At 38.8% G+C, this 24,123-nt stretch overlaps 2 protein-coding genes across 3 annotated transcripts in view; both read left to right on the top strand.

Moving 5' to 3' along the window:
* DDX18 (DEAD-box helicase 18) overlaps positions 1-24,123 on the top strand; it is a 701,862-nt gene that overhangs the window by 277,817 nt on the left and 399,922 nt on the right. The gene's annotated exons all lie outside the window — the stretch shown is intronic.
* Positions 1-24,123, top strand: part of DPP10 (dipeptidyl peptidase like 10) — a 240,593-nt gene that overhangs the window by 194,339 nt on the left and 22,131 nt on the right. For both annotated transcript variants that reach the window (XM_033064168.2, XM_033064169.2), the window contains 9 exons: positions 4,641-4,761; positions 7,487-7,641; positions 10,008-10,105; positions 13,299-13,422; positions 15,531-15,569; positions 16,656-16,763; positions 20,951-21,042; positions 22,445-22,492; positions 23,032-23,153. In XM_033064168.2, coding sequence (XP_032920059.1) covers positions 4,641-4,761; positions 7,487-7,641; positions 10,008-10,105; positions 13,299-13,422; positions 15,531-15,569; positions 16,656-16,763; positions 20,951-21,042; positions 22,445-22,492; positions 23,032-23,153 — 907 coding nt within the window. The remainder of the gene's footprint in view (positions 1-4,640; positions 4,762-7,486; positions 7,642-10,007; positions 10,106-13,298; positions 13,423-15,530; positions 15,570-16,655; positions 16,764-20,950; positions 21,043-22,444; positions 22,493-23,031; positions 23,154-24,123) is intronic.

Genomic DNA, 24,123 nt, shown 5'->3' with positions numbered 1-24,123 from the left:
CAGCTCTGCTTTTCTTCCACCTGAAAATCCTGGGCTTTAGAGTGGGACCCTCGGCTCTAGCAGCAAGCAGTGCTGCTGGAGCAGAAAAGGTTTGTGCTGTCACTGAAACTGCCCTGCAATCAGAGGAGGGGTTGAGTGTGGCTGTGCCATGCAGGAGGCTTCAGTGCAGCACCAAAAGGGAAAAAGTGGAGTGTTTTTCTGTAATTTAGCAGCTTTTCTCAGCCTGTAGTGTTCAAAATGATTAAAGACACACGGGGGGCCTCTCCAGCTACTGGCACTGGGTTTGCTGTTCAGCTGGGGAGGGGATGTCTCTGTGTTCACAGCTGTCTGCCATCTGCAGCTAACTTGGACTCTGCTCCAGACCTCAGCCTGAAAGAAAGTCCTGTAATTGTGAAACATGTTGCAAACAGTAAATAAGCGTTTTGGAAGGGATTAATTTAGAATAAAATTTATGAAAAAAATTATTTAGAGGATGCCAGATGTGGAAGAATGAGATGGATTAGTGCTGAGGTAGAATATTAGAGCAAACAGGGCCTCAAATTCTTCACAGTCAGTGGAAATAAATGTGATCATTACCAAGAATTAATTTCACTAATCCAAAACATTCTTGCAGGTGTTTTTCATTAATTGTAAACTACTTAATAAAATAATTAAAGAAATTCTGTTGGGTTTTTCTCTGTTTGGTTTAAGACTTGATGTGCAAAATCTCTATGAAAACAGATAATTTTGAAGGTAGTAGATTTTGACATTTATCCCCATTTACAGCATTATTAGCTGAGGGTCTCAGCTAAAAATAGTTTAATTTTTTTTTTTTTAAATACTCATGAAAGATGGGTAGAAGAGGTTACAAAAAGTGTAACAATAATTTCCATATACAATAGCATAATCCTGGTTCCACTTTGTGCCTTTTTCAATTTACTTTCTTATCATCACACCTGAAAGCTGTGGAAGCTTTTTTGGGCACAAAACCACTGATGTATTCTTGAGAATACCTGTCTGATACACAGTTAGCAGCTCCTTTTTTAGCAGTTTGGGAAGATTCAGTAGTTGCAGTCAACATTTTAGTACTTGTGGTGTAGTAAATAGACCCAAGTGTACACTAAGAAAAGCCTTTTACTGTTACTTGCTCCCATATACCTGAGTGGAGAGAGACTGGCAAGGGAAATTTTGGTTTATGTGATGTTGCTCAAAACACAATATACAAAGTGATGAAGTGTGTGAAGTCCCCTTCCTGGAAACTTTTGGGCACATCTTTACTTCTGCTTGCTGAAGTCAGGTAAGACAAATGTGTTTGCAAGATTGTGCTCCAAGGAATTGTTTGGTTTTGTTTGTTCTGATCAATTATTCTTACCCCAGGGTCATGATTTGTTATCTACCTTGCAGTGTTTGAGAGTTTCTGTCTCTCTTACAGGAAAAGTAACTGTCTGAGTTTCCTTACAGCCACTTTCTCTTTCACTCAATTTTGAAAACCAAATTGTGGCTCATAAATTCAACCTCCAGGTATTCCTGTACTGCAAATCATCAGCAGGAGCAGCTGCATCTTAAAAAATAAAAATTTTCATCTAGTCTCTGTGTTTTTGAAAAAAAGATCGGAAATAAATTTTAGTGTAGCATAAAGCAGAATTTTAAGGAGAGTCCATCAGAAAGCATTGGTGGCAGTGTTTAAACTGAACAAGAAAGAGAAAAGTACATGAAGCAAAGAAAAGGATCTTGGGTATTGTGCAGGGAGGGGAGGTCTTGGCATTTAAGACTTCCCTTCCTCTGGGGATTTTTTTTGCATGTTTCAGCTGAGGAATAGTCCCATTTCTACTCATAGTTTGTGGGCTCTTTATAATTGACTTAAAATAAATTCAGTATCTGTTTTCCTCCTAAAACCCCTTCACATTTGACCCCACCTTTTGCTACTGGCTGGTGTTGTATGTGCAAAGACAAGATGAAAGCAAGGGGGATCTACCCAAATCTTGGGAACAGAATTAAGTTCAAGGGGTGATCTTTTAAAATGTCAGTATTTCAGAGCTATGTGTAAGGTACATTTGTATCACATAAGTATTATCCTGAGAAGAAGAATTCACAGTGAATCTGCCTTTTGGAAATGCCAGATGAGTAACCATAATGGTGAATCTTTCCAAGATGATTTACAGGCATGGGAATTTTGATCTTTTGGGATCAGGCAGTGAGTGCAGAGCCACACTTGCCAGAGCAGCAAGCACTCATCCATGTGCACTTCTGTGCAATTTAACTGTGTTAAAGATGAATGCTTGTATTGCAGAAATAGTCTGCAAAAAAACATGAATTCTTCCTTCTTAATGTTAAATTCAAATAATCAGTGAGCTCAAGGCTTGCTGGGGAGAGAGCTGCTGTGTGATTGAAGTTTTTCAAGAACTTTAAAATGTTCCAATAGGTACATTCAAGAAAATAAATGGGGGTTTGGAGCAGCTTCAAAGCTGAAGGAACATGTGTCAGGAGTGATGAGGAAAGAAGGGAAGCTTTAGATGATAGAGTAGACCAAGATTGTGAGGGTATTCAGAGGGTGACTGGGAACTGGTTGAGGATGGAGACAAAGCTGCTTTATGAAATGAATGAGGAATAAAGATGATGCAGCCACAATCAGTGGCACAACAGTGACTATCCTTCAGAGATACTTACTTATCTGAGATCTGTCAAATGGAATTAGCAATGCCTGCTAAGTAGTAATAACAGGATTAAAAACCTTCTCAGGGCTCAGTCATAAAACAAGTAATTCTTAATCCTATACTTTGTCACTGATCACTTTAAATGAAATTTTTCACTGCAGACAAGACAATTTGAGTACCTTCACCATTAAGAACAATAACAGCCTGAAAATAGGAGAGAGAAGCAAAAACCATGCTCCTGATCTTTAAATTAATTAATTAGATTGATTTATTTTAATTAAAGAAGATTAAATAAAATAGAATCATTTGACCAAGTAGGCTTTTTTGGTAACCTCTTGAAAGCTGCTGTTTATACAAGAAGAGTTTGTCAGATGTAAGAATCATCATAGGATTCATCAGAGTGGTTCTCTATTAAGGCTACCTGTAATGGGGTCTGATAGCAACAGTTTAAGTTGACATAAATAACAAATACTTGGCTAAATTATTTTGGTTTTTTTGGTTAAGCAGGTAACCATGCCTTGGTTTTGCTCATATTTAGTTCTTTTACATTAGAAATGAAAGTGCATTTTTAGTGTGGCAATATACATTTACAGGAAGTTCTTGATGATGTTATTTCAAAAGCTTGATACATCCAGCATTCTTTCACTGTTGTTTTCCTTTGCTGTTGATGTTGGGTGATACATCAGCTTCCCAGAAATTCTCTGTACCGGTATAAAGCTCAGTACGTTTTGGGTTATTAAAACTGGTTCAACTATTTTTGCTTCAGTTTTGAGCTCACTGCTGAGCTTTGAATTCTGACCATAAAGGATTTACTTCCAAGTTCCCAATAATGGTTAAAACCATTGCATTGCTCATGGTAGGAAAAAACCTCAGTTTTATAGCTTTCTACAGCAGAAATCATGAAGTGGCTACTGTTAAAAATCATTAGTTTGGGGACTTATAGGGAAATCTATTTCAGATGGTAATTTAGAAGCAAGGGGAACAGCAGTAATAGTGATAATAAAACTTTGCTCTTTGGTTAGTATTTTCCCATAAGTCATTTATTATAGAAGTATGAGAGAATGATAAATGAGCAGGCTTTTTAAATAGTCTTTGGTGGAAAGATATTTTCTTCCTGTTCCACTCCCTGAGAAATTGTATATCAGTGCTGAAATGGTGCAACAAAAATTTCTGTGGTATCCTGGTACAGATGCATTTTCTCACTGTGAACTGAGGTGGTGCATTATCTTGCTGCTGCTTTGATTTTTGTGTTAAGCTGTGGAAGTGCACACGTGGCCATTGTGATTTATTGCACTTTGTCATGGAACCTGGACCTCAGCCTCACAAAATGAGTGAGCTCGATGCCCTTTGCAACAAAGTGAGCAGGGAAAGAAGAGCAGACAAGGCTAATGAGTGACAGTGAAGAGGAAAACAGGAGAATGGGGAGCCCAGACTTGAAAAATAAAGCCCAGACTCGAAATATAAAGAACATTTATGTAGTACACTTGAGGTAAAACATTGGTGTGTCAGTCAGAAGTCGTCAGCAAGCTGAGAAAAGTTAACTGCAGGCTGCTGTTTGGTTTTGTTTCTCCAGTGTGTTCTCACACCATGATATAAAACTGTAACTTATATTTATGATGTATGTACTATGCTGTAGGTCCTTGCAGGAGTGTGTCTCATTTCACAGTTAGGAAACCAGATGAAAATTTCTTTATTCATTCAGCTGCTATAAAACTTGTCTCCTGTATGATTTTGAGGAATGTAATAATATTTTTTAACATGAATAGAAATATTTCAACTGGAAAGAAAATTTCCAAGGAAGGATTTGCTTGCCATAATGATTGAAAGTTTGTTTAGTTTGTCCAATTTTATAATAAAATGGAATATGAAGACAATTTTGGTGGAAACTTATACTGAATTATTCTGTAGACTGTTCTGAGCCTGAGGAAATTATGTATTCATTGCTGAACATTCATTTTTATCTACCAAAATGTTGGTTTTTCTCTCCGTCTCTCTTACCTCATCCAGATTTATATATTTGAAAATAACATCTACTATCAGCCTGATGTAAAGAGCAGCTCATTGCGCCTGACATCCTCAGGAAAAGAAGGAATTATTTTTAATGGAATTGCAGACTGGTTATATGAAGGTAAGCTGGGCAAATATATCTGTTTATTAAAACAAATGAAAGGTCCTTGTACAGACCCAACAGTACAAATCTGCTCATTTCAGAAAATGCTCAGGGTGGGTTTGCTCCTTTCCCTTCTCATTTTCCTGCAAGATTGCCTTTGTATCTCTTCATTCTTTGCATTGCCTGCTGGTTTGCATATAGCAGTGTTTTCTGAGAAAGATGAATTCATTTCAGACCAGAATGTAGCACTTGGTAGCATGTAAAAGTGAGCAGGGAAAGGGCTCAGTTTCTGCTTTTAGGGACAGCAGTGATGATCTAGTTATAGTTAAACATCCCCAGAGCAGAGGGAACCCAAATTTGAGTGGGGGATAGTTCAGTCTGTCTTCTACAGCCAGCACCACAGAATGTTTCTCTCTGCACCCAAAATGCTTTTAAATGATAATGATAAATTTAAGGAAAGAAAAATTTCAGAAAGGGAGCAGATTATCTAGATTGGTACAACAGCTTAAAATTAATACACATTTCATCTACTCTCCCTATGGGATTCATGTATTCTTGGTGTTAAATACTCAGTTACCTGAGGTATGGAATTTCTGGTGTGAGGAGTGTTTTTAGGAATGGTGTTAATGCCACACACCACTCAACTTCACATTAAAAATGGTCTATTCACATCCCTAGCCATTGCAGTAGTTATAACCAAACAGGTCACCATGTTTATTTTTGTTTTAAATCTCTGCCCAAGTGAACTCTGAAGTTAGAATGGTAATTTGCATCCCTGATAGATAGTTACCCACTTCCAAGGTTTCCATTAGTGTTTTGAAATGTTTTAATGTGGCAGCACGTTTCAAAACAAAAGAACATTTTTTAAATAGAGTATCATTTTATATGAACTTAATAATCTTAAATTCTAACAGCACAGCATACAAATTGAAGAATTAAAGCAGATAGAGCTCATTGAAGTTGATGCAGTATATCAAGTTTTCACTAAAACAAAGTGAAGTTAATAAGAGTCACAGCCAAGAGCAGCAAAAGTTTTCTAGTTTGGGAGTAGAATGTTTCTGAGGTTTTTGTGGGACATGATCCCAAAGCATTCCTCTTGAAGTCCTAAAGCCCTGTTTAAGTGAAGAAGCCTTCTTTGCACATTGTTTTCCAAGTTTTTTCATCCAAGTGGAATGCTGCAGTTCCTGACTGTCAGAGATCTCTCTGGGGTCCCAGGGTCCTTCTCAACCCCATGGAATTGAGGGTGGGAGGGAGTTCTGTCTGTGCAGGCTGGACAGCCCCAGTGTCTGATGGCATGAAGGAAAAAACATCTCCTTTCCCATTCACCTAGAGCAGGGCTCCACTTTCAGCTGAGCTTTTTAACAGCATCAGAAGCTGAGTAGGCTGAATATTGTCCAGGTGAAGTTGAGAGATTTTCAGTTGAATCGAGCACTCTTCCTCCTTTGACCTCGTCTGTTTTCTTTTATCATTTCATGAGTTTGTTATTAACATTTTACCTTGCAAAGCATTTGGGAATAGCTTTTCTTTGTGTGAATAACCTTGTCTAAATGCAAACAGTAATATTTTAAAGCAAACATAATTGTGGTTTTTGGCTATCTGTTATTCACCATTCGTTCTCTGCTCCTCTCCTGTGTAAAAGGTTTTAGTTATCCAGCCAGGGAGAGAAGCATGACCCAGAATACCTGACTTTGAATGTAGGTCCCAGTTTCATTTCCCCCAACCTTAGATAATTCAGCCCATTAAGCTTCTTCAGAACCCTCAGAATCCGATTAGCAACGTGGAGAGTCTCTGTTGACAGTTTAAGTAGTGTTGTTAGGTAGGCTCCCAAATTAAATATGCAGTCAGGCCTTTTCCCTTTGTACCCTATTCTCAATTAGTTTTCCAACCAAACTCTTCAAATTTAAATACAAAACCCTTACAAAGCAGGCCAACATATCAAATACAAAATGAAAATTCTAAGTCTTCTCACAAGTGGAAGCAGAAAACTTGTACATGGGGAGTCTGGAATTGCTCAGGAGCTGTGCTGGGATTCCAGGAGTTTGGGTTCTGTGCCTGTATTTTTTTCTGGTTTGTTTCTTTTGACTGCGATATTCAATGACAATAAATGTAAGAAAACATCAAGTGACATTCTTGAGAATTGGATTAATTTGGAAAGCAAATAGAATTTGAATAAAAATAAAAGTCTGGTTCAGATTTTCAAAAAGTTTCACTCCAGAGTAATTGAACTTCCCAAAAATTTAAGCTGTCCACTAGGCTAAGACAATAAAATCATAATATTTCACTCTAAAAATGATTACATAAATATGACTCTGTGAAGATCTGCATGTTATCAGGTGCCACAACTCAGAGAAATCAGGTATACTGAAGCTCTATATTAAGAGGAGAAGAAAAAAATTGGCAATCCTAAAAATTACCCCAAACCCCCAAATTATTTAAAATTCTTTAAAATTTAAGTAAACACATGTGTTGGAATGCTATAGAACTAAGCATATATCAGTAACAATCATCTTTCACATTTAGATGATTTATTGATGTTAGTGGAAGTATCCATTTAGGAAAATGCATAAAGCTTGGTCCTTCAATGTTCCTTGTTATCCAACCATTCAATCCAGGATGGGGTGAAATTACTGAAATTACAACAGACCCATTTCAGGTTGGCACAGGGAAAATAATTTGGTGCTAACTGAGCAAGCTGGACACTGTGTGAGTTTTTTATGGAGCCTAAGGAAATCTGGTTTTGCAGAGGAACTTCTTCATTCCCACATTGCCCACTGGTGGTCTCCAGACGGGGAAAGACTGGCCTTCCTGACCATCAATGACTCTCTGGTGCCCAACATGGTTATTCCCCGCTTCACAGGAGGTCTGTATCCAAAGGGAAAGCAGTATCCATATCCTAAGGTAAGATGAGTGGGGATCTAGCTCCCACCTCCTCTCTGATAATATTCAGCCATGTGGAAAGAGTGCTTCCAGACAGTATCACAGGCTGATTTTATTCATTATGCTTTTCAGGAAATAATAATTGCAATTTTTTTTTTCCAGAAACTATCAGGTTAGAGGGCAGTAGAGAAACTAATTTGGAGTAATTTCATCACTGATATTTGGCTTGGTAAAACCAATCCAGCACCTCAGAGAGAAGGGTAATGCATTTGAAGGTCTGTGTAGGAAGAAGATCCAGCCCCAGCTGCACTGGAGTCAGACACTCTGTGTGCAGAGCACAGAGCAAGAATCCTTCACAGATACAGAGATCTCAGTAGATTGTGCTGTTATTAATAAATGTGACAGGCTGGCATTGAATAAGACAAGCCACAGTAACATATTTTCATGGCCATCAAAAAGAGAAAAAAAAATAGAACTATAAGTGTTTTAGAAGGTTTAGAGAGTGGTTTTTAGATTTGTTTTGGAAAGTGAAAGAACAGCCCAGACAGGGATAATGCCTGAAATCACTTCTCATTTTCTGGGGATTTTCTGGCGAGGTGCCTCCAGATCTGTTGTTTCATCTTCCAGCTGATCAGTTTATCCAGCCCTTGCACACAAAGTCTGGGCTCCTTTCTGACAGCTCCACCTAAATGATCCTCTGGCATTCAGGGGAAGTTTATTTTCTTGTTACCTTGATATTCCTGCTACTGCATTTGGTGATGAACCTTTATTCTTGACAGTTGAACAGACTGTACCAGGTACTATGAAACAATAACATATATTATATAAATAGAATATCTTTGTGCTGTGAAACAATACTCTGAAATAATGAAACAACAGTAATTTTAGGAGTAGTTTATATACTTGCATTGGCAAAAGGCCTTGAGTGACAGAGCAAATAAAAAAATAAGGAATATTTTTAAGTCAGCTTTTTAAACGAGAAAGGAGTAATTCTATTTCATTAGCAATTCAGCATAAAAGTGATACACAATACTACTTCAGTAATCTCATTAATGAAAAAACATTATCTTTATTTAATGTCTCCATTTAATACAAATTTAGCTACTCGTTAAACATCATTAATTGGTAATGAAGCTGGCGGTGCAGCAACAGAGATTACAAAAAAGATTTGGTCTTTAGTACAGAGTGCAACCATCAGAGAAAATTATAACTAAGATTAAGAAATCAAATGAAATGTGATTTTGTGAGCACTGGAACTTGCTCATCATGTCTGTGTACATGTCATACACACAGACTGTATTCTTAAAAAGAAAAAAAGAATAACTTTTTTTTTTCCCCTAGCAGTGTTAAAAACACAAAAATGCCACTTACTTGTCCTCCATACCACTCAGAAATGAGTGGATGCAGCATTCAGACTTTATTTTGAGATAAGCCCAATTTCTAAAAGGAATTTGTGGGTGGATTTCAGCCTGTGAAGAGCCAAGCATACAACTTTGTCCTTTACTGCAGCAAACCTGTAGAATCAGTGATTTTTACCTTTTCCTTCCAGTATTGAACAGGGGGCAGCCCCACTGAGGAGCACACTTCATTCTCTGTATCCCAGGGGTTATGTGGTGCAATTCCTGTGCCATGAGACTGAAGCTTGGGGATGGCATGTCTAGGGCAGGGATTGGGACCAGCACCTCCTGTAGCCCTTCAGAGCCTCTCCCAATTCCCATTACTGTCCTTCATCTCAGGAGCATCCCAGAGTTATGAGCTGTGTTATGGGAGAAGGATGATTCCCACCTCCCCATAGAGCCTCAGGATTTATCAGACTCTTCCCAGTGGATATCCATCAAACTGCCACGTTATTCCCCTGTAGCCACAAGAAGCATTTTGTTTCCCTTGGAGCTGGCCTGCCAAAGCAGCTGGATCCTGGCACAGGCCAGAAATTGAGATTTTCAGCTTAGCAAACAAGGGGAAGAAGACTGAGGGAAAATGGTAAAGACAAACAGAGGAGGAATCCCAGACTGAGGTAGTGCAGCTTTTCAGGAGAAGGAGCAATAGCATCTGGAAAAGGCTTAGCTGGAGGCTGGGTGTACCTGCAGATTTAGGGGCTGGCTGTGTTTTGGGAGCTGACTTCACTGAACTGGGCAAGTGCTGGTCCCTTGCTCTGCACAGGAAAGTCTGCCATCAGTAAAGGGTGGGGAGAGAATCACTCAAAACTTCATATTTTTATCTGTGTCATTCATATGGCTATGAAATTCATTGTTCAGATTTAAGATACTTGGACTTTAATAACTTTTCATTATTTTAAAAAATACTGCATTATGTTAACAAGTGAGTCTGCTTAGCTGTCACTGATTCAGTGCCTCTAAAACTCCTATTTGTTTTTTTCTTTTCCAAAGGCAGGTCAAACAAACCCCACAGTAAAGCTGTTTGTAGTTAACCTGTATGGACCAGCACATACCCTGGAGCTGATGCCACCTGACAGCTTTAAGTCAAGGTATATAATTTAATGGTGAAATGTTTTATGGTAATTGTTCCCAAAATAATCAGGATGTTAACAGTGGCCACTTATTCACAACTGTTACAAACATTCCTAGCTGGTGTAGCTCTCTTCTACACAAATTGAGGTACTGTAATTTATTGCAGGAATAATTTAATAGTGAATTATGACTTGCAATTATTAGTGTCAACTGGAATGCTTACTGATCATGTTAGTAAGAGATATTATTTTGAATGAATAGATTATTTTGAAATATTTTCTTTCTATTGATGGGCCACTACTGAAAAAGATGATAAAATCTGCTACTGCTTGCTTCCCCTTCATTAATTTAAACAGTGCTATATAATCTGAAAGATTTCTTGCCATCAAGATCAGCATCTTCACTTTCCTTAATGGCATTAAAGTTGAACTTTAAGTGTCAGAAGGAGCAAAAAAGTTAAGCAAGAAAGCAATGTGTAAGAAAAGATCCCTGAGAAAAAGAGAATCTTGAAAATGTTTTCCAGATGTTATGGTTTCACTTTAGGGTTTTCAGATTTGTTCTGCCTCTTCAGCAGATGGAAAGTAATAGTAGACCCAAATATTAATCTTAGGATCTTAAAACTTTTCTTGTCTTCTTGAAGATGAAGCCAAATCTGTGGAGCATCTTTACAGCTCTTGATAAAGATATTGCTGTTGTTCAATTGATAAAAGTTCTGGCTTGCTAGTGCATGAGAAGACTGAGTAAATCTATTTAAACCTGGGGGAAAAAAGTTAATTCCTTCTTCTTTTTAACTATTAAGGTATAATTTCCATGCTGTAAAACTAAGATAGATTGTATAATTGTGAGCCAGTTTTACTGTAAATTGTGAATTTGACTTGAGATTTCAGTAACAGTCTTTACACTGGTCATCAGTGGGAGTTTGTTTTTTTCCTAAAGTATTAGCTTTTTTAGTAAAAGTAATAACTACCTTTAGCAGTCAGTTTATGTCGATGCATTTCTCACCCTTTCATTGTGGAATTATTAGTAAATAGGTCATGGGAGACTTTCAGAATTAAATTGAATGGTTCCTTATAACATACGATTTTAAGGATCTTTCAGGGCAGAAACATTTTAGCAATAGGTATTGTACAGGTCATAACCATTCACTCCCTCACAGGGAAACCACAGAAATGGAAAGGGAAAGGGAAAGGGAAAGAAGGGAAAGGGAAAGGGAAAGGGAAAGGGAAAGGGAAAGGGAAAGGGAAAGGGAAAGAAGGGAAAGGGAAAGGGAAAGGGAAAGGGAAAGGGAAAGGGAAAGGGAAAGGGAAAGGGAAAGGGAAAGGGAAAGGGAAAGGGAAAGGGGTTCTGTTAATTAACCACAAGAAGTAACATTCGGATTCTCAACTTGTCCCAAATTGTGTCTGGTGTAGGACCTATGAAGACATAAAAGTGTTTCCCTGATTTTTAGGGCATCTGGAAACTTGATGTAAGATTGAATAAATTCAATGAAAAATTCAATGAATAAATTCAATGAAAAATTCATTTTCTTCTTTTAGGGATCCTGTAAAGGTGTTTGGTAATATTTCCCAAGTCGTGTTGAGGCTATTCTGATATAAAGATAGGGATAACACTTGTAAATTTTACTCCTGAAAGTTTCATTCTGTAGAAAAAATTACTATGCACTATTAATGCCACAAAAAGACTGGGAGTCTTCCTTCAGATGCATGGTTGTATCTCATACAATTTCTGTTCCCCCCTTGGTGCTTCCATTTCATGTGTACAGTTATGTTTTCTTCAGTGTCAAACATTATTTGGTATTTTTCTTCAGCCCTTTGTCCAAAATGCAATAAGTTTTTCCCTCTTTAAAATGGGGTTGTGAGGAAGCTGGAGGAGTGTACAATGGACTCAGAAGCTTGGAGACACAAAATGATTGCTCTGCTGCTTGTGTCACATGGTGTCATGGTAGATCTTGTTTTAACTTGTGCATACACTTTTTGACCCTCAGTAAGATTAAACCTTTGTGAAAGATTTAAAAAAAAAATTTAAAAAAATATTAGAGTCAGAACACACTTACACTTCTTACACTTGAAGTCCCCATTTCTGTGTATCATTCTGGTATCCAAATGTGAAAATATCTGTTTTGCTAGAAGTCAGATATGGAAGCCAAAGGAATCTGTGCCTGCTGGGCTGTTGAGGTGTGTTCTGCAAACACAGCAGCACTTTGGGTGAAGCCAAGTGCACTCCTGTCTCCTGCCTCTCCTGAGTGCAGCTTTGCAGCTGGTGCTGCTCACATCTTCGATCTAGTAAGGAGGCTTTTGAATCTATAATTAAAACCCTGTTGTCAAAGAGTAATGAGATCTCTATCAGTAATGGATTAAAAGCCTAATTATATCCAAGCTAAGCCCCTTGTTTTAAAGGGGTCTGAGTTTTTTCCAGACAAGCTCACTGTGCTGTTGCACATAACTCAGCTGGGCTGTGAGAGCTGCCAGGGCCAGCAGGGGAGAAGGGAAGGAAATAGCTGGGCTGGGTGACAGACTGTCTTCTCTTGACATCCCCAGCCTGACAGCCCAGCAGGATCTTGGGAGGAGGGAGGCAAATCCTGCACACCACGAGCCCAGGGAGCCTCGTGTGCTCAGCCAGGGACAGGCAGTTTGGCTGATATTATGAGCTGTTTGTTAAAAAAAACAGGAACAGATTGATAGTGAGAGGGACCTCCCTTTTATCCAGGTGCCCTGTTATAAAATACTTGTTATTTTTTAATTTTGAAGTGGGCTCTCGCTGCACTCTAATATTACAGAACTTTTTTTTTTTTTGGCAGTAGGACTGGATTATTTTGCAAAAATGTGTATCATCTGAAGTTATTTGTTGTTGGAAAATACTGGCTTCTGTTGGAATTCAGTGCTTGTTTCTAAGCTGGCTGGAAAGTACACAGTTCATGTGTATTGGCAAGCATATGTTTCACAGTTGGTAAAGTTTGTGTGTATATGCAAAAATTTCCCAGGGGAGCATCACACTGAAGGACTGAGCCATCCCACTTGCATCCCACTGAGCCATCCCACATCCAGCACAGATGCTGGACATTTGGGGTTATTTTCTCTATCCTTTAGTACTGGCACTGTCATGCAGTACAAATTCAGCATTTGAATGAACTGTGTATATGGGGTTTTTTTTCTAAAGTATAGTCTGAAATGTCAATGATCAGAACATTGTGTTTTCAAATGTTTTGCTTAGGGAATATTATATCACCATGGTGAAATGGATAAGCAACACCAAGGCTGTGGTGAGGTGGTTAAACAGAGCTCAGAATATCTCCATCCTTACAGTTTGTGAAACCACAACTGGAGCTTGTACCAGGGTAAGTTGTTTGGGATTTTTTTTTCCCCCAAAGTCTCTTTTCAAGGTTTCTTCTGCATTTTGTTTTCATATTCAGAAAATGATATTTGGAAATCAGTTTGCAGATGCAGTAGTTGCAAGCTGAATATAATTAGTCAACAGGGAGGAAATGGATGTGAGAAAATTCCGAATGTGGTGAAATGAGTTTGTGCAATTAGCAACTTTGAGTGACACTCCCAGAATCACTGAGCTTTGTTCATTCATTAGCTTTTTGGAAGCTGCAGTTGCTGAACATCATGTACTTGGGATACAGCTAGAGCAGTGACAAGCTTGTGCTCTGACAGATATTTTCAGCTGACTGGTTTCTCCTCTCTTCCCCTGCAGAGTTTCATTTTAGATCTTTCTGTCTCTCACAGCTTACATGCACTTAAGGAAAAGGTGTAAAATTCTCATGACTCTTTCAAATTTGATTGCAGAATTAAATAAATTTAGGAAAAAAACCACTTGAAAGGCAACGAGGATATTTCATTTTTGAATGTAAACCAAACTGAAATACATTTTTCTCTTTGAATCCAGAGACATTCCACCCCTGGACCCAGACTTTGACTTCTGACACTCCTGCACTACATCTCCCCATTTTCTCAGTCAATCTTGCATCTTGAATGCACTTGGCTGCTTTCCCATTCTGAGTCACAATCTCTTCCCAGAACCAGCTAAAAGTATAAATATTTTCTATACATGCTGATATCAGTGCCAACAGATGCTCCAAAGCAGAGGGTATAATTTGGCAGTGTGAATGGTTATGAGTGATTAATGTTGGCCTCTGAGTCAAAAGGCTCCCATCAGTGTCTGGTACTGGAGTCAGTCATACTGAAGTGTTAGATGTTACTTCCAAGCTAATCTTCTTTTGCTGCTTGCTACAGGGTGCTTTTCCTCACTCAGAAACTGTGAATGAATCCCCAGTGTGGCTTAAGATTGTGACCATGGAGATTTGGTTCCTTTTCACCTGGTTCCTGTGAGCCTTCTGTCCTTTTATTAAGAAAGTTGGTCCTGAACCAGTGCAGCTGCTTCTGAGAGGGAAAACTTTATGTGCTCCAAGGTCAATTGGACTTGTTGGAAGGAGGTACCCAGGGAGCTGCAATGTAAGAGGGACAGACTGAGAAGTCCCACTCCAGAATACCTGGAGTGCAGCAAAGGACATTTTTAGGGGGTGAGGAAGGACAGTGACGCTCTGTCACCAATGTGAGCACAGCCCAGCCTGGCTCATCCTGGAGGGCTCCAACACTTCACTCTCTGGGATAAGGTGATGCTCTTGAAACCACTAATGGATTAGGAAAGGCTAAATATTGTGAGAATTTAGCATTGTATCACACCATTTGAGTTCAGATGTAAACATTTTTTTCCTCCCTAGCATGTTGCAAACATCCTCAAAGGAATGTATAAAACCAACTGCTGCACCAGCTACAGATTTTCATTTTTCAGGCCATATACATACAGATTCTTCTATAGCTAATAAATTTTCATTACTTCACTGTGACTATGACAATTGGCAGAAGTTGATGTATATTTTTTTCCAGCAATATGTGCATGATATTTGGTTGTTTTGTTGGCTTTTTTTTTGTCTGTTTTTTCAGATGGCATGATGTGAAATATTAATATGAACAGTAAAACTCAATTTCTTTTAATTTTTTTCTCATAACTAATGCCACACTACAACCCATTAAAGCCCAGGATTGTGATTTGAAAAGGTCTCACAATTTGAGCTTGATGCTGGCTGCTTGCCCATTGTTGATGAAGGACCTAAAATATCCAGTTGTCAGACGATGCCTAGAGGTAAAAAACAAATAGAACTGCCTGTGTAAAGCTTCTTCACAGCTGATCAGAAAGGACTGAAATGGCATTCTTTGTTCCCCTGTGGTGTTCTACCAAAAGCTCTGAATAAAGCAGCTGATTTGTAATTAAATTATCATTTGTTTCAATGCAAGTGCCAGCAAAGAGACGAGGAGATTGTAACACAATAGAAAAAAAACCCATTAAATAGCTGGAGACCTTTTGCTGAATGTGGGAAATATGTTTTATCTATAGCTATTCCATAAAACCAATTTTTTCCTTTTTTTTTTTGTCGTTTAGAAATATGAAATGCAGTCAGATCTGTGGCTTCCTAAACAGGTAAAGTATAAATGGTATTTCTGGGTGCATAATGCTTAATTGCTTCATTGTCATTTTTATTTAACTGTGTGTTATTTTATAAGCTAATAAAATCCTTAGACCTGTGAGGGTTTTGGAGGCAATTTTCCCTTCAGTTTCTGGTCTGCCTGGATTCAGTTCAGTAAGCATTTAGATGAACAGCTGATTAACTACCTAAGTCTGGGATGGTGGAAGACAGACCAGATGAATCCCATTCCAGGCATGTCCTACTTACTGTGATTTGTTTCTGATTTGAAAATGATCTCACCAAATTAAAGCAAAAGGAGTTCAAAGATTAGAGGTCACATGGGCTATAATTGGAATGAGAAAGTAAAATATTTCTAAATTCATACCCAGAACAATATGTTTAACTAATATGTCAGCCAATTATTCTACTTTCATAGCTTCAGAAGAAGTGTCCAATAACTGGATGAAGCACATTCTATTTAAACCACATTTCAGGCTTCATTTTGCAATGTGCAAATGAGAAATCATTTCAACAAAAAAAGCCCTATGCTTTAATAGCAAGCCATTTTCCTTTAATATTTCTGTGCAAAGCTAGACATGGAGAGATGGTATCACATCAGGCTACAATTTGTGGTAAAACCATGATTTAGAATATCACTTCAATGTGCTTATTTTTTCCATACAACTTTATCAAAATCAGTGGGTGTTAAACATGTCCTCAGTGAGTCCAAACCATTGAAACTTTTGTTCTCCTCAGCAGTAGGAGGTATCTCTGTCATTATTTGGATGTCTGTAAAGGACACTGTCCTGGAAAGTCCCCCTGCTTTAAGATTGAGACTACCAAAGCTTTCATTGTGAGGGAGAGCTGTGCAAGGGCTGTAACCCTTGCTTTAGAGCAGGATTGCACATGGCATGAAGTATATTCAGCTTTAGCCTCCACATTTTTGCTACACTCAGCAGAACATACTTAAAACCTAAGGATGTTTTCTCCAGGTGACTTCTGAGTGCAGCAAAACCAAGGAGACAAAAAAATGTAGGCTGCTCTTTTGTTAAGAAGCACAGTGAGAAGTGTGCCAGACTCACACAGTGCTCCATTTGCAGAATGAAGAACCTGTTTTCTCCAAGGATGGCAGCAAGTTCTTCATGACGGTGCCGGTGAAGCAGGGCGGCCGCGGCGAGTTCCACCACATAGCCATGTTCATGGGGCAGGTAAGGTCTGCTCAGGTCAGATCCAGCACATAGCCATGTTCATGGGGCAGGTAAGGTCTGCTCAGGTCAGTTCCATCCACCACATAGCCATGTTCATGGGGCAGGTAAGGTCTGCTCAGGTGAGCTCCAGCACACAGCCGTGTTCATGGGGCAGGTAAGGTCTGCTCAGATGGATTCCAGCACATAGCCATGTTCATGGGGCAGGTAAGGTCTGCTCAGGTGAATTCCACCACATAGCCATGTTCATGGGGCAGGTAAGGTCTGCTCAGATCAGTTCCAGCACACAGCCATGTTCATGGGGCAGGTAAGGTCTGCTCAGATCAGTTCCAGCACACAGCCATGTTCATGGAGCAGGTAAGGTCTGCTCAGATCAGTTCCAGCACACAGCCATGTTCATGGGGCAGGTAAGGTCTGCTCAGGTGAATTCCACCACATAGCCATGTTCATGGGGCAGGTAAGGTCTGATCAGGTCAGTTCCAGCACACAGCCATGTTCATGGGGCAGGTAAGGTCTGCTCAGGTGGGTTCCAGCACACAGCCATGTTCATGGGGCAGGTAAGGTCTGCTCAGGTGGGTTCCAGCACAGCCATGTTCATGGGGCAGGTAAGGTCTGCTCAGGTCAGTTCTATCCAGCACATAGCCGTGTTCATGGTGCAGGTAAGGTCTGCTCAGGTGGGTTCCAGCTCATAGCCATGTTCATGGGGCAGGTAGGGCTCTGCTCAGGTCAGTTCCAGCACAGGCATGTTCATAGTGCAGGTAGGGCTCTGATCAGGTGGGTTCAGCACATAGCCATGTTCATGGGGCAGGTAAGGTCTGCTCAGGTGAGCTCCAGCACACAGCCATGTTCATGGTGCAGGTAGGGCTCTGCTCAGCCTGCTCATGGCATCCTGCTGGGTATTTGGGACTTTTCCTGTGGCCCAGGCAAACGCCTGGACTTCAGTCGTGTCACAGTCATCTGTCCTATCCAGGTTGTTTCTCAGTGCAGTGGGATGTATTTATAACTTCTTCCAGAATAAACACTAATTTTACCTTCTCTAAATATGCTATACATGCATATTTTTAAGTAACAAATAACTTTAAATGTCTATTCAGAATCTGCTCTTACAGGAAGTTAAAGGAAGGCAATATCCAAATTTAAAGTTTGTGTGAAAGTTAGGACACTTTTATTGCCCTTTGCAACATTTTTCAGGAGCTTCCATTTCCCAGGGTCATTACTTTTTCCAAAGAAGAATCTGGAAGAGGATAAATTTGCAGTGTGACTTTGAAGGTCACCAGTATGAAGTTGAGATGAACTAATAAAGGAAATTATGCCCTGGAACAGAACACTCCAAGGCATCTATTTAAATCATCAGAGCATTAATCCAGGTGCTTTAGCAGAGCCATATGACATAGGAGGGATTAGCAAGGTACCCAAAACATCAAAACAGCACACTTGTGCCAGGCAGCTCTGTTATCTGCCTTTATGACAGTGTTCTGGTATGAATGTTATTAAGTCTGTAATATGTTCACAGTGCACTGCAGACAGAATAAGAACAAAAGAACTTTAATGACAGTTTAACCTGAAGAAACAAGAACAAAGATACTCATTCACTAGAGTAAATATATGAGGAAAGAGTCAGTGAAGATAAAAGGGATCACAGACATGTCAAATTCTATTTCCCAAAGAAAACAGTAACTCAGGTGACAGTCTGGTAAAGGTGTACTGATATAATAACCACATAAAAATTCACACATGAGCAAAACCATTTAGTCAATCAAGTCTTATTTTGGTACCTTGATATGAATAAGTACCTTTAAAACATACAAAAAAATGATGTTCTGGATCTGAAAGTTCACTTGCCACATTCCCAAGGCTGGGAATAACAGATATAATCAAGTTTCCTTAACCTTGTAGGCTCTGACATTTCTTGCTACTAAAAAGCCCAGGAAACGTGATGTTAAGTCAGGAAAATATTTAAGCAAAGATTGAGCTCACTCCTATTCAGTAAAGTAATTAAATACATGCCTCCTTTTATACATATCTTTTAGTTCCAGTGGAATAATGTTCAAAGTCAAGCTTATGTTCCAGAATTTAGTATTTTGTCCCTTTTAGGCAGAATTAGAGCTCTGTGTACTGCATATCTCCAAAACTAAAAAATACTTCTATTCTGCCTGCCATCAGCATGAATAAACAAATCTTAATGGTATCACCAATGACAAATTTGGCTTTAAGCATGCAGCTGCTCGAGAAAAAGGAAATGTGATATCCCATGTGTCAGCCATTATTCACTGCAGGCAACATTCTGTGTGGTAATGGGGCTGATACAGAGCAGTAAAGGGCAGGAAATATGTTTATATGATGTGTTTTACAGACTGCATTAATCTGATTGTCCATTATTTCTAAAGCAAACATAGAGGCATAAAAAGTATATTAACCGTTGCACATAAAGCCCTGTGTCACACGAGGTGTTTGTCACACCTTGTGAGAGCCACAGCAGAATTCAGAGCAGTCACCAGCACCCAGATGGTCCCAGCACTTCTGTGATGGAAAAGGGTGACTCTGGAACTGGGCACTGGGATTCTCATTCCTTCCCTGCTTGTGCCACTCAGCCCATTGACAGAGAGCAGCTTTCATGTGCAGGAAAGTTAAAACACAGCAGTGTGGACTTGCAGGGATAAAGAAGCAAATTTTAATGGCTTGCTTTAATTTAATCACTGACACTGATTTCTCAATCTGCTGGTCTTTCTCACACTGCATTTCTTTGCTGCACTTCAGGAAAGCACGTGCCAATGACACAAAGCACGTTGGCAGAGGCATCTAATGAAATCTTTATGCAGGGAGAAGTTACTGTCTGAAAGGTTACTGTCTGTCCTAGATTATTTACTGTCTGAATGCAGAGGGCTGGATGTGTGGGTTATTGTTTTCAAATGCTTTTAGTAACTTATGAAATATTTAAAAGAAACTCATCTCAAAATGGGATTGAATCATGTCTTATGTATCTAGACATTTCTTTCATGGAGTTTTGCAACTCTAGAAAGTCTCTTTTTTTTCCAACCACAAAATAAGAATTATAAAGTAACTTTAATGGATCAAGGCAATAACTTTCTGTAAGCTTCATAAATTATGTATTATGGCTGTAACCTTGAAAAATAACCATGTTTATTAGCGTTTGGCTGGGCTTTTTATTGCTGTTTCTTGTTAGATTCTGTGATCTTAATATTTGAATATCTATTTCAGTAGTTGTAGCTTCTCTCTCTCTAGAGAAGGAATAGTCACTGACAATAAATCACTAATATGTGTTTTAATCAGTCCTGGAGACAGCTCTGAATATCAGAATCTTCCTGAACAGGGAGCCCTCATCATAAACATATGTAGAGCAGCTAGCACAATATCCTGATTTCATTTGGTACTTGCAGGGCTTGTCATAGAGTTGCTACCTCATTCTTTCCTTGTGGATCTGTCTGGAAACAGATCAGTTCCAAGGGGCTTGGTTCTGCCTTGCCAGCTCCCAACATCTCATCAGGCATCTTGGAGCATTTGCTTCTTTTTAGTTATTGTTGCTGTTGATGTGGAGCTCAGGGCACAGTTCAGAAATGCATGGATTTAAAAAAAAATAAGGCAAACCTTCTTTCCTTTATACTTTTTGTGACCACTGAGTATCACCTCTGAAATGTCACCTCTTCTCTTTGTAAAGTTTGACTTAAATTTGAAAACTAAGAATATATATATCCATCCAATAACCCTAATACAGAAAAATCCATATAAAGTATGTCCAAGCTGTGAGGGTTGAAGTTTTAATCTTCAGTAGCCTGAGCCACAATTTGCACTAGGAAACACCCTCAGATGAGCTTCTCCCTTAGGTTTTGTTGGTTTTAACCTGTGTCTGATGAACAGTCTGCTGCAACTTCCAGCCAAAGAATTGGTTTTACCTGCATTGCATCCTGACTTATATTGTTTGTTAGCATGGGGGCAACTGAAAGAAAAATTGTGCTGAAAATAGATTATTTAATGACTTTGAAAGGCTTAGAGATAGGAGAGAAAGGGTAAGTGAAGTTCAGGCCTGTCAAAATGTGAGGTTTGTGGTTTAAAGATGTTATGTGCATATTAAAGTTTAAAAAGCTGTAATCAGTAATGACATGTGCAGGCAATCCTGCTAGGCAAAGAAGAATGCAGCCAGGTGAAAGTTAATGTTTTCCATCTCTCAACAGGCTAAAAGTGAACAAATCAGTGTGAGACACCTGACATCAGGGAACTGGGAAGTTATCAAAATCCTGGCATATGATGAAAATACTCAAAATATGTAAGCATTGTTCCCTTTTTTAATAAAAATGTTTGAGTTATTAAAGTTGAATCCATTTAACTCAAAATTCAACAACGATATTTCTTTCATTTTGGAGCATGATCACAACAATGACACACCTGTGTACATAAGTTGCAGACAATTCATCTGCCATTCTTTGCTAAATGCTTTTTTATGCACAGGGAAAGAATCACATCAGGATATCTGTATTTTTCAGAATAAAAGGAATCAACACAGAGTGCAGCAGCAATAACATTTTGGTAAATTCTTTCCTGGAATCCAGATGAAAAGTCATAGTAAATTTTCAGTAGTTGATAAAACATCACACCTTTACTGCATGAGGTCTCAGAGACCTTTTGGGGATCTGATCCAACTTCATAAATTCAAATTATTTGTAGAGTTTATCAGAGCTCCTGATTCTCACCCACAGAGAAATCTTTTCACAGCCCATCTTAGTGATAGAGTGGAAGGAAATGCAATGCATGTTTGGTGTTTTGGGGAGGAGTTTAGAACGAACACAAAATGTCTGAAGGCTTCACCTGACTCCAGTGGAATCTCTCCATGTCAAAAAATACACAAGCATGCCTAAATCTCATTTGCTTAAAAATAAATTAAATTTCAACAAGAACTTTTTTGAGGCTGCAATAAGTCCCATCTTTCCCACTGGTACTGAAGAAAATCCTTTTTTGACAAGTCTTTCTATGGGTTTTAAAAATATATCCGTAGAGAATTTCCTTCTGCAAGGCCCAGGGGTAGAAATGAGGTGTGGATGCACTCAGGCTGCAGAGGTGACAAATTTCACATGGGCTGTCTCAACCACTTGAGGGGATTGCCTTGCTCTCCTTCTGCCTGCCAAGCAGAAACTTTTGGGAATCTCATCAGGGAAACACCAAGGGCTTGTCTTGCTGTTCTTGCAAAGTCTCTTTCCACCCATGCAAAGCAGATAGAAGAAAAAGTTAGTTTACAGCTCAAAAAGCCTCTCATAAGATCTCATAAGACTTATTGTAATATATGACATAATTTCATTGTGACCTTTATCTACTGCTTGGATTTATATTGCAAACTCTTGGAGTGAAACAGAAACTTTCTGTTCTGTATTTTTATATGCAGAGAAGTGTCCTGGTTGCTATTGCAGCTCCTGGACATGACAGGAATTAAAAGCATGAAATCCTGTTTTCATCACTGTTTTAACAGGAAAGTGTATAGTTTCTGAAATAACTAATCTGTATATTGAATTAATATTGGAACGTGGGTTTATATATAAAGTATTTGATCTTCATGGGTGTTTGTGAATTATTAATTTTTAAAAATGCTACTTATGGTGTCTCTCACTTCTCTTAATGCTACCCAAATCAGACAGTTTACCAAACTGAGTTTAATTTTTTTCCTCTTTTGAACACAGTTATTTCCTAAGCACTGAAGAATCCCCAAGAGGAAGACAGCTGCACAGGTAAGGGGCACATGAGGCTGTGTTATCAGATTTTTCATCCCAACCCATAAGTGCTATGGTGCTTGGGTAATCATTTATATTATGTAAAAATTAGTGTGCTTTAGCTGTAACAAGAAAAGAATCACAGCTTTTCAAAATTAAAATTGCCATTTTCTAAAAAATGGAAAAGTTTCTAACACAAAATGTTTTTAACACACCTTCACTAGTCCTTTATGAGCATCTAAAAAATTAAACCTAAATACAAGCATCTAACATGACTGTGTTTTAAAACTAATCAAAGTTTTCTAAATAAAGATATTTATGGGGTTTAATCATGTAACTTAAAGTGTGGAGGCAAATCACCTCATTTTCAGTGCTTGAATCTGAGGTTAGTGAGGTTTTCATGGTTTCCCACTAATGCTAATGTCACCACCAGCACTGAGAGTCACTGCAGTGCCAGTGGTGTTTTGGGCAGCTTTTGAATCCTGTGCACATAGCCAAGTTTACTTTATTGCATTTTTTTCCAATGTGAAATGTTTCTGGTCCTTTTCTCCCCGCAGTGTATCGACAGTGGGGTCCCTGAACCGTCAGTGTCTCTCGTGTAACTTCCTGAAGGAGCAGTGCACGTACTTCAGTGCCAAGTTCAGCCCCATGAACAGGCATTTCCTCCTGCACTGCAAAGGTAAGGCAAACCCACAGGCTGCAGTGCTCTTTGTGCTGGATTCATGTATTCCCTTAGGCTGGAGTCTAACACTGAGCTCAGCAATGGATTACTCAAAGTTCTGTACAGAGCCTGTTCTAAGACTGCCAGTAAAGATGTTCTGTGAAATAGCTAAATTATGAGTGATGTCAGAAAGCTGCTCCAGTCCTGACTCCTCTGTACAAGTAAAGAACATCAACTTGTATTCACTCTAAATAGAAATCCTTTATCAAAATTTTGGCATTTTGGTGATGACACTTACTTTGTGATAGTTTGTTATTTTATATATTGGGATTGATCTTGTGTGACTACTCCTAGTTAAAAAATGAGGTCCTGTGTTCTCTAGCAGTGTTTGTACATATGTATGTGCAGTGTATCTGTACACTCCCATAATTATGTGTATGGGTGTATCTACCAAAAAACAGCTGTGGTTTAATCCCCAGAGACAGATCCTCTATATCAGTGCAATTGAATAAATCACTCACAGTGTTGTACTGTCAGCTGCATTCCAGTAGCACTAAATGGCACCAGTTGGCTTCAGAATTTCTATATAAATAAAAAATTAAAACCATCCCACTAAGAGAAATTTTTAAGCTACACACAGGAAAAAATCACTGATATATAAGTGGCAAAATGAGACAATGCATAATAAAGTACATAGGTAGACCTGTTGCCCTTGAAACTTTCTAAATTTGATACCATCCTTTCAGTATTTTTTTATAGTTAGGATCAGAGTGCAAAGAGTAGAGGACAATTCATCTGAAATACATATGAATAGCTCATTTTATATTCATGCTTTTTCTCCATTTCTTTCTCAACTCTCCTTTTTTTTCCCCCCCACAAAAATAAAATACCAACTGACTTGAGCATTGAATGTATCCAAACAAAGAAACTATGAATATATATTGGCTAAAATAAGGGGTTTGTTTTCGGTTTTGCTGGGTTTTGTTTT

Source organism: Catharus ustulatus, chromosome 7 (assembly GCF_009819885.2).
Source record: "Catharus ustulatus isolate bCatUst1 chromosome 7, bCatUst1.pri.v2, whole genome shotgun sequence".
Lineage (NCBI taxonomy): Eukaryota > Metazoa > Chordata > Aves > Passeriformes > Turdidae > Catharus > Catharus ustulatus.
Note: the sequence above shows the minus strand (reverse complement) of the source record. Positions and strands in the feature narration are given on the sequence as shown.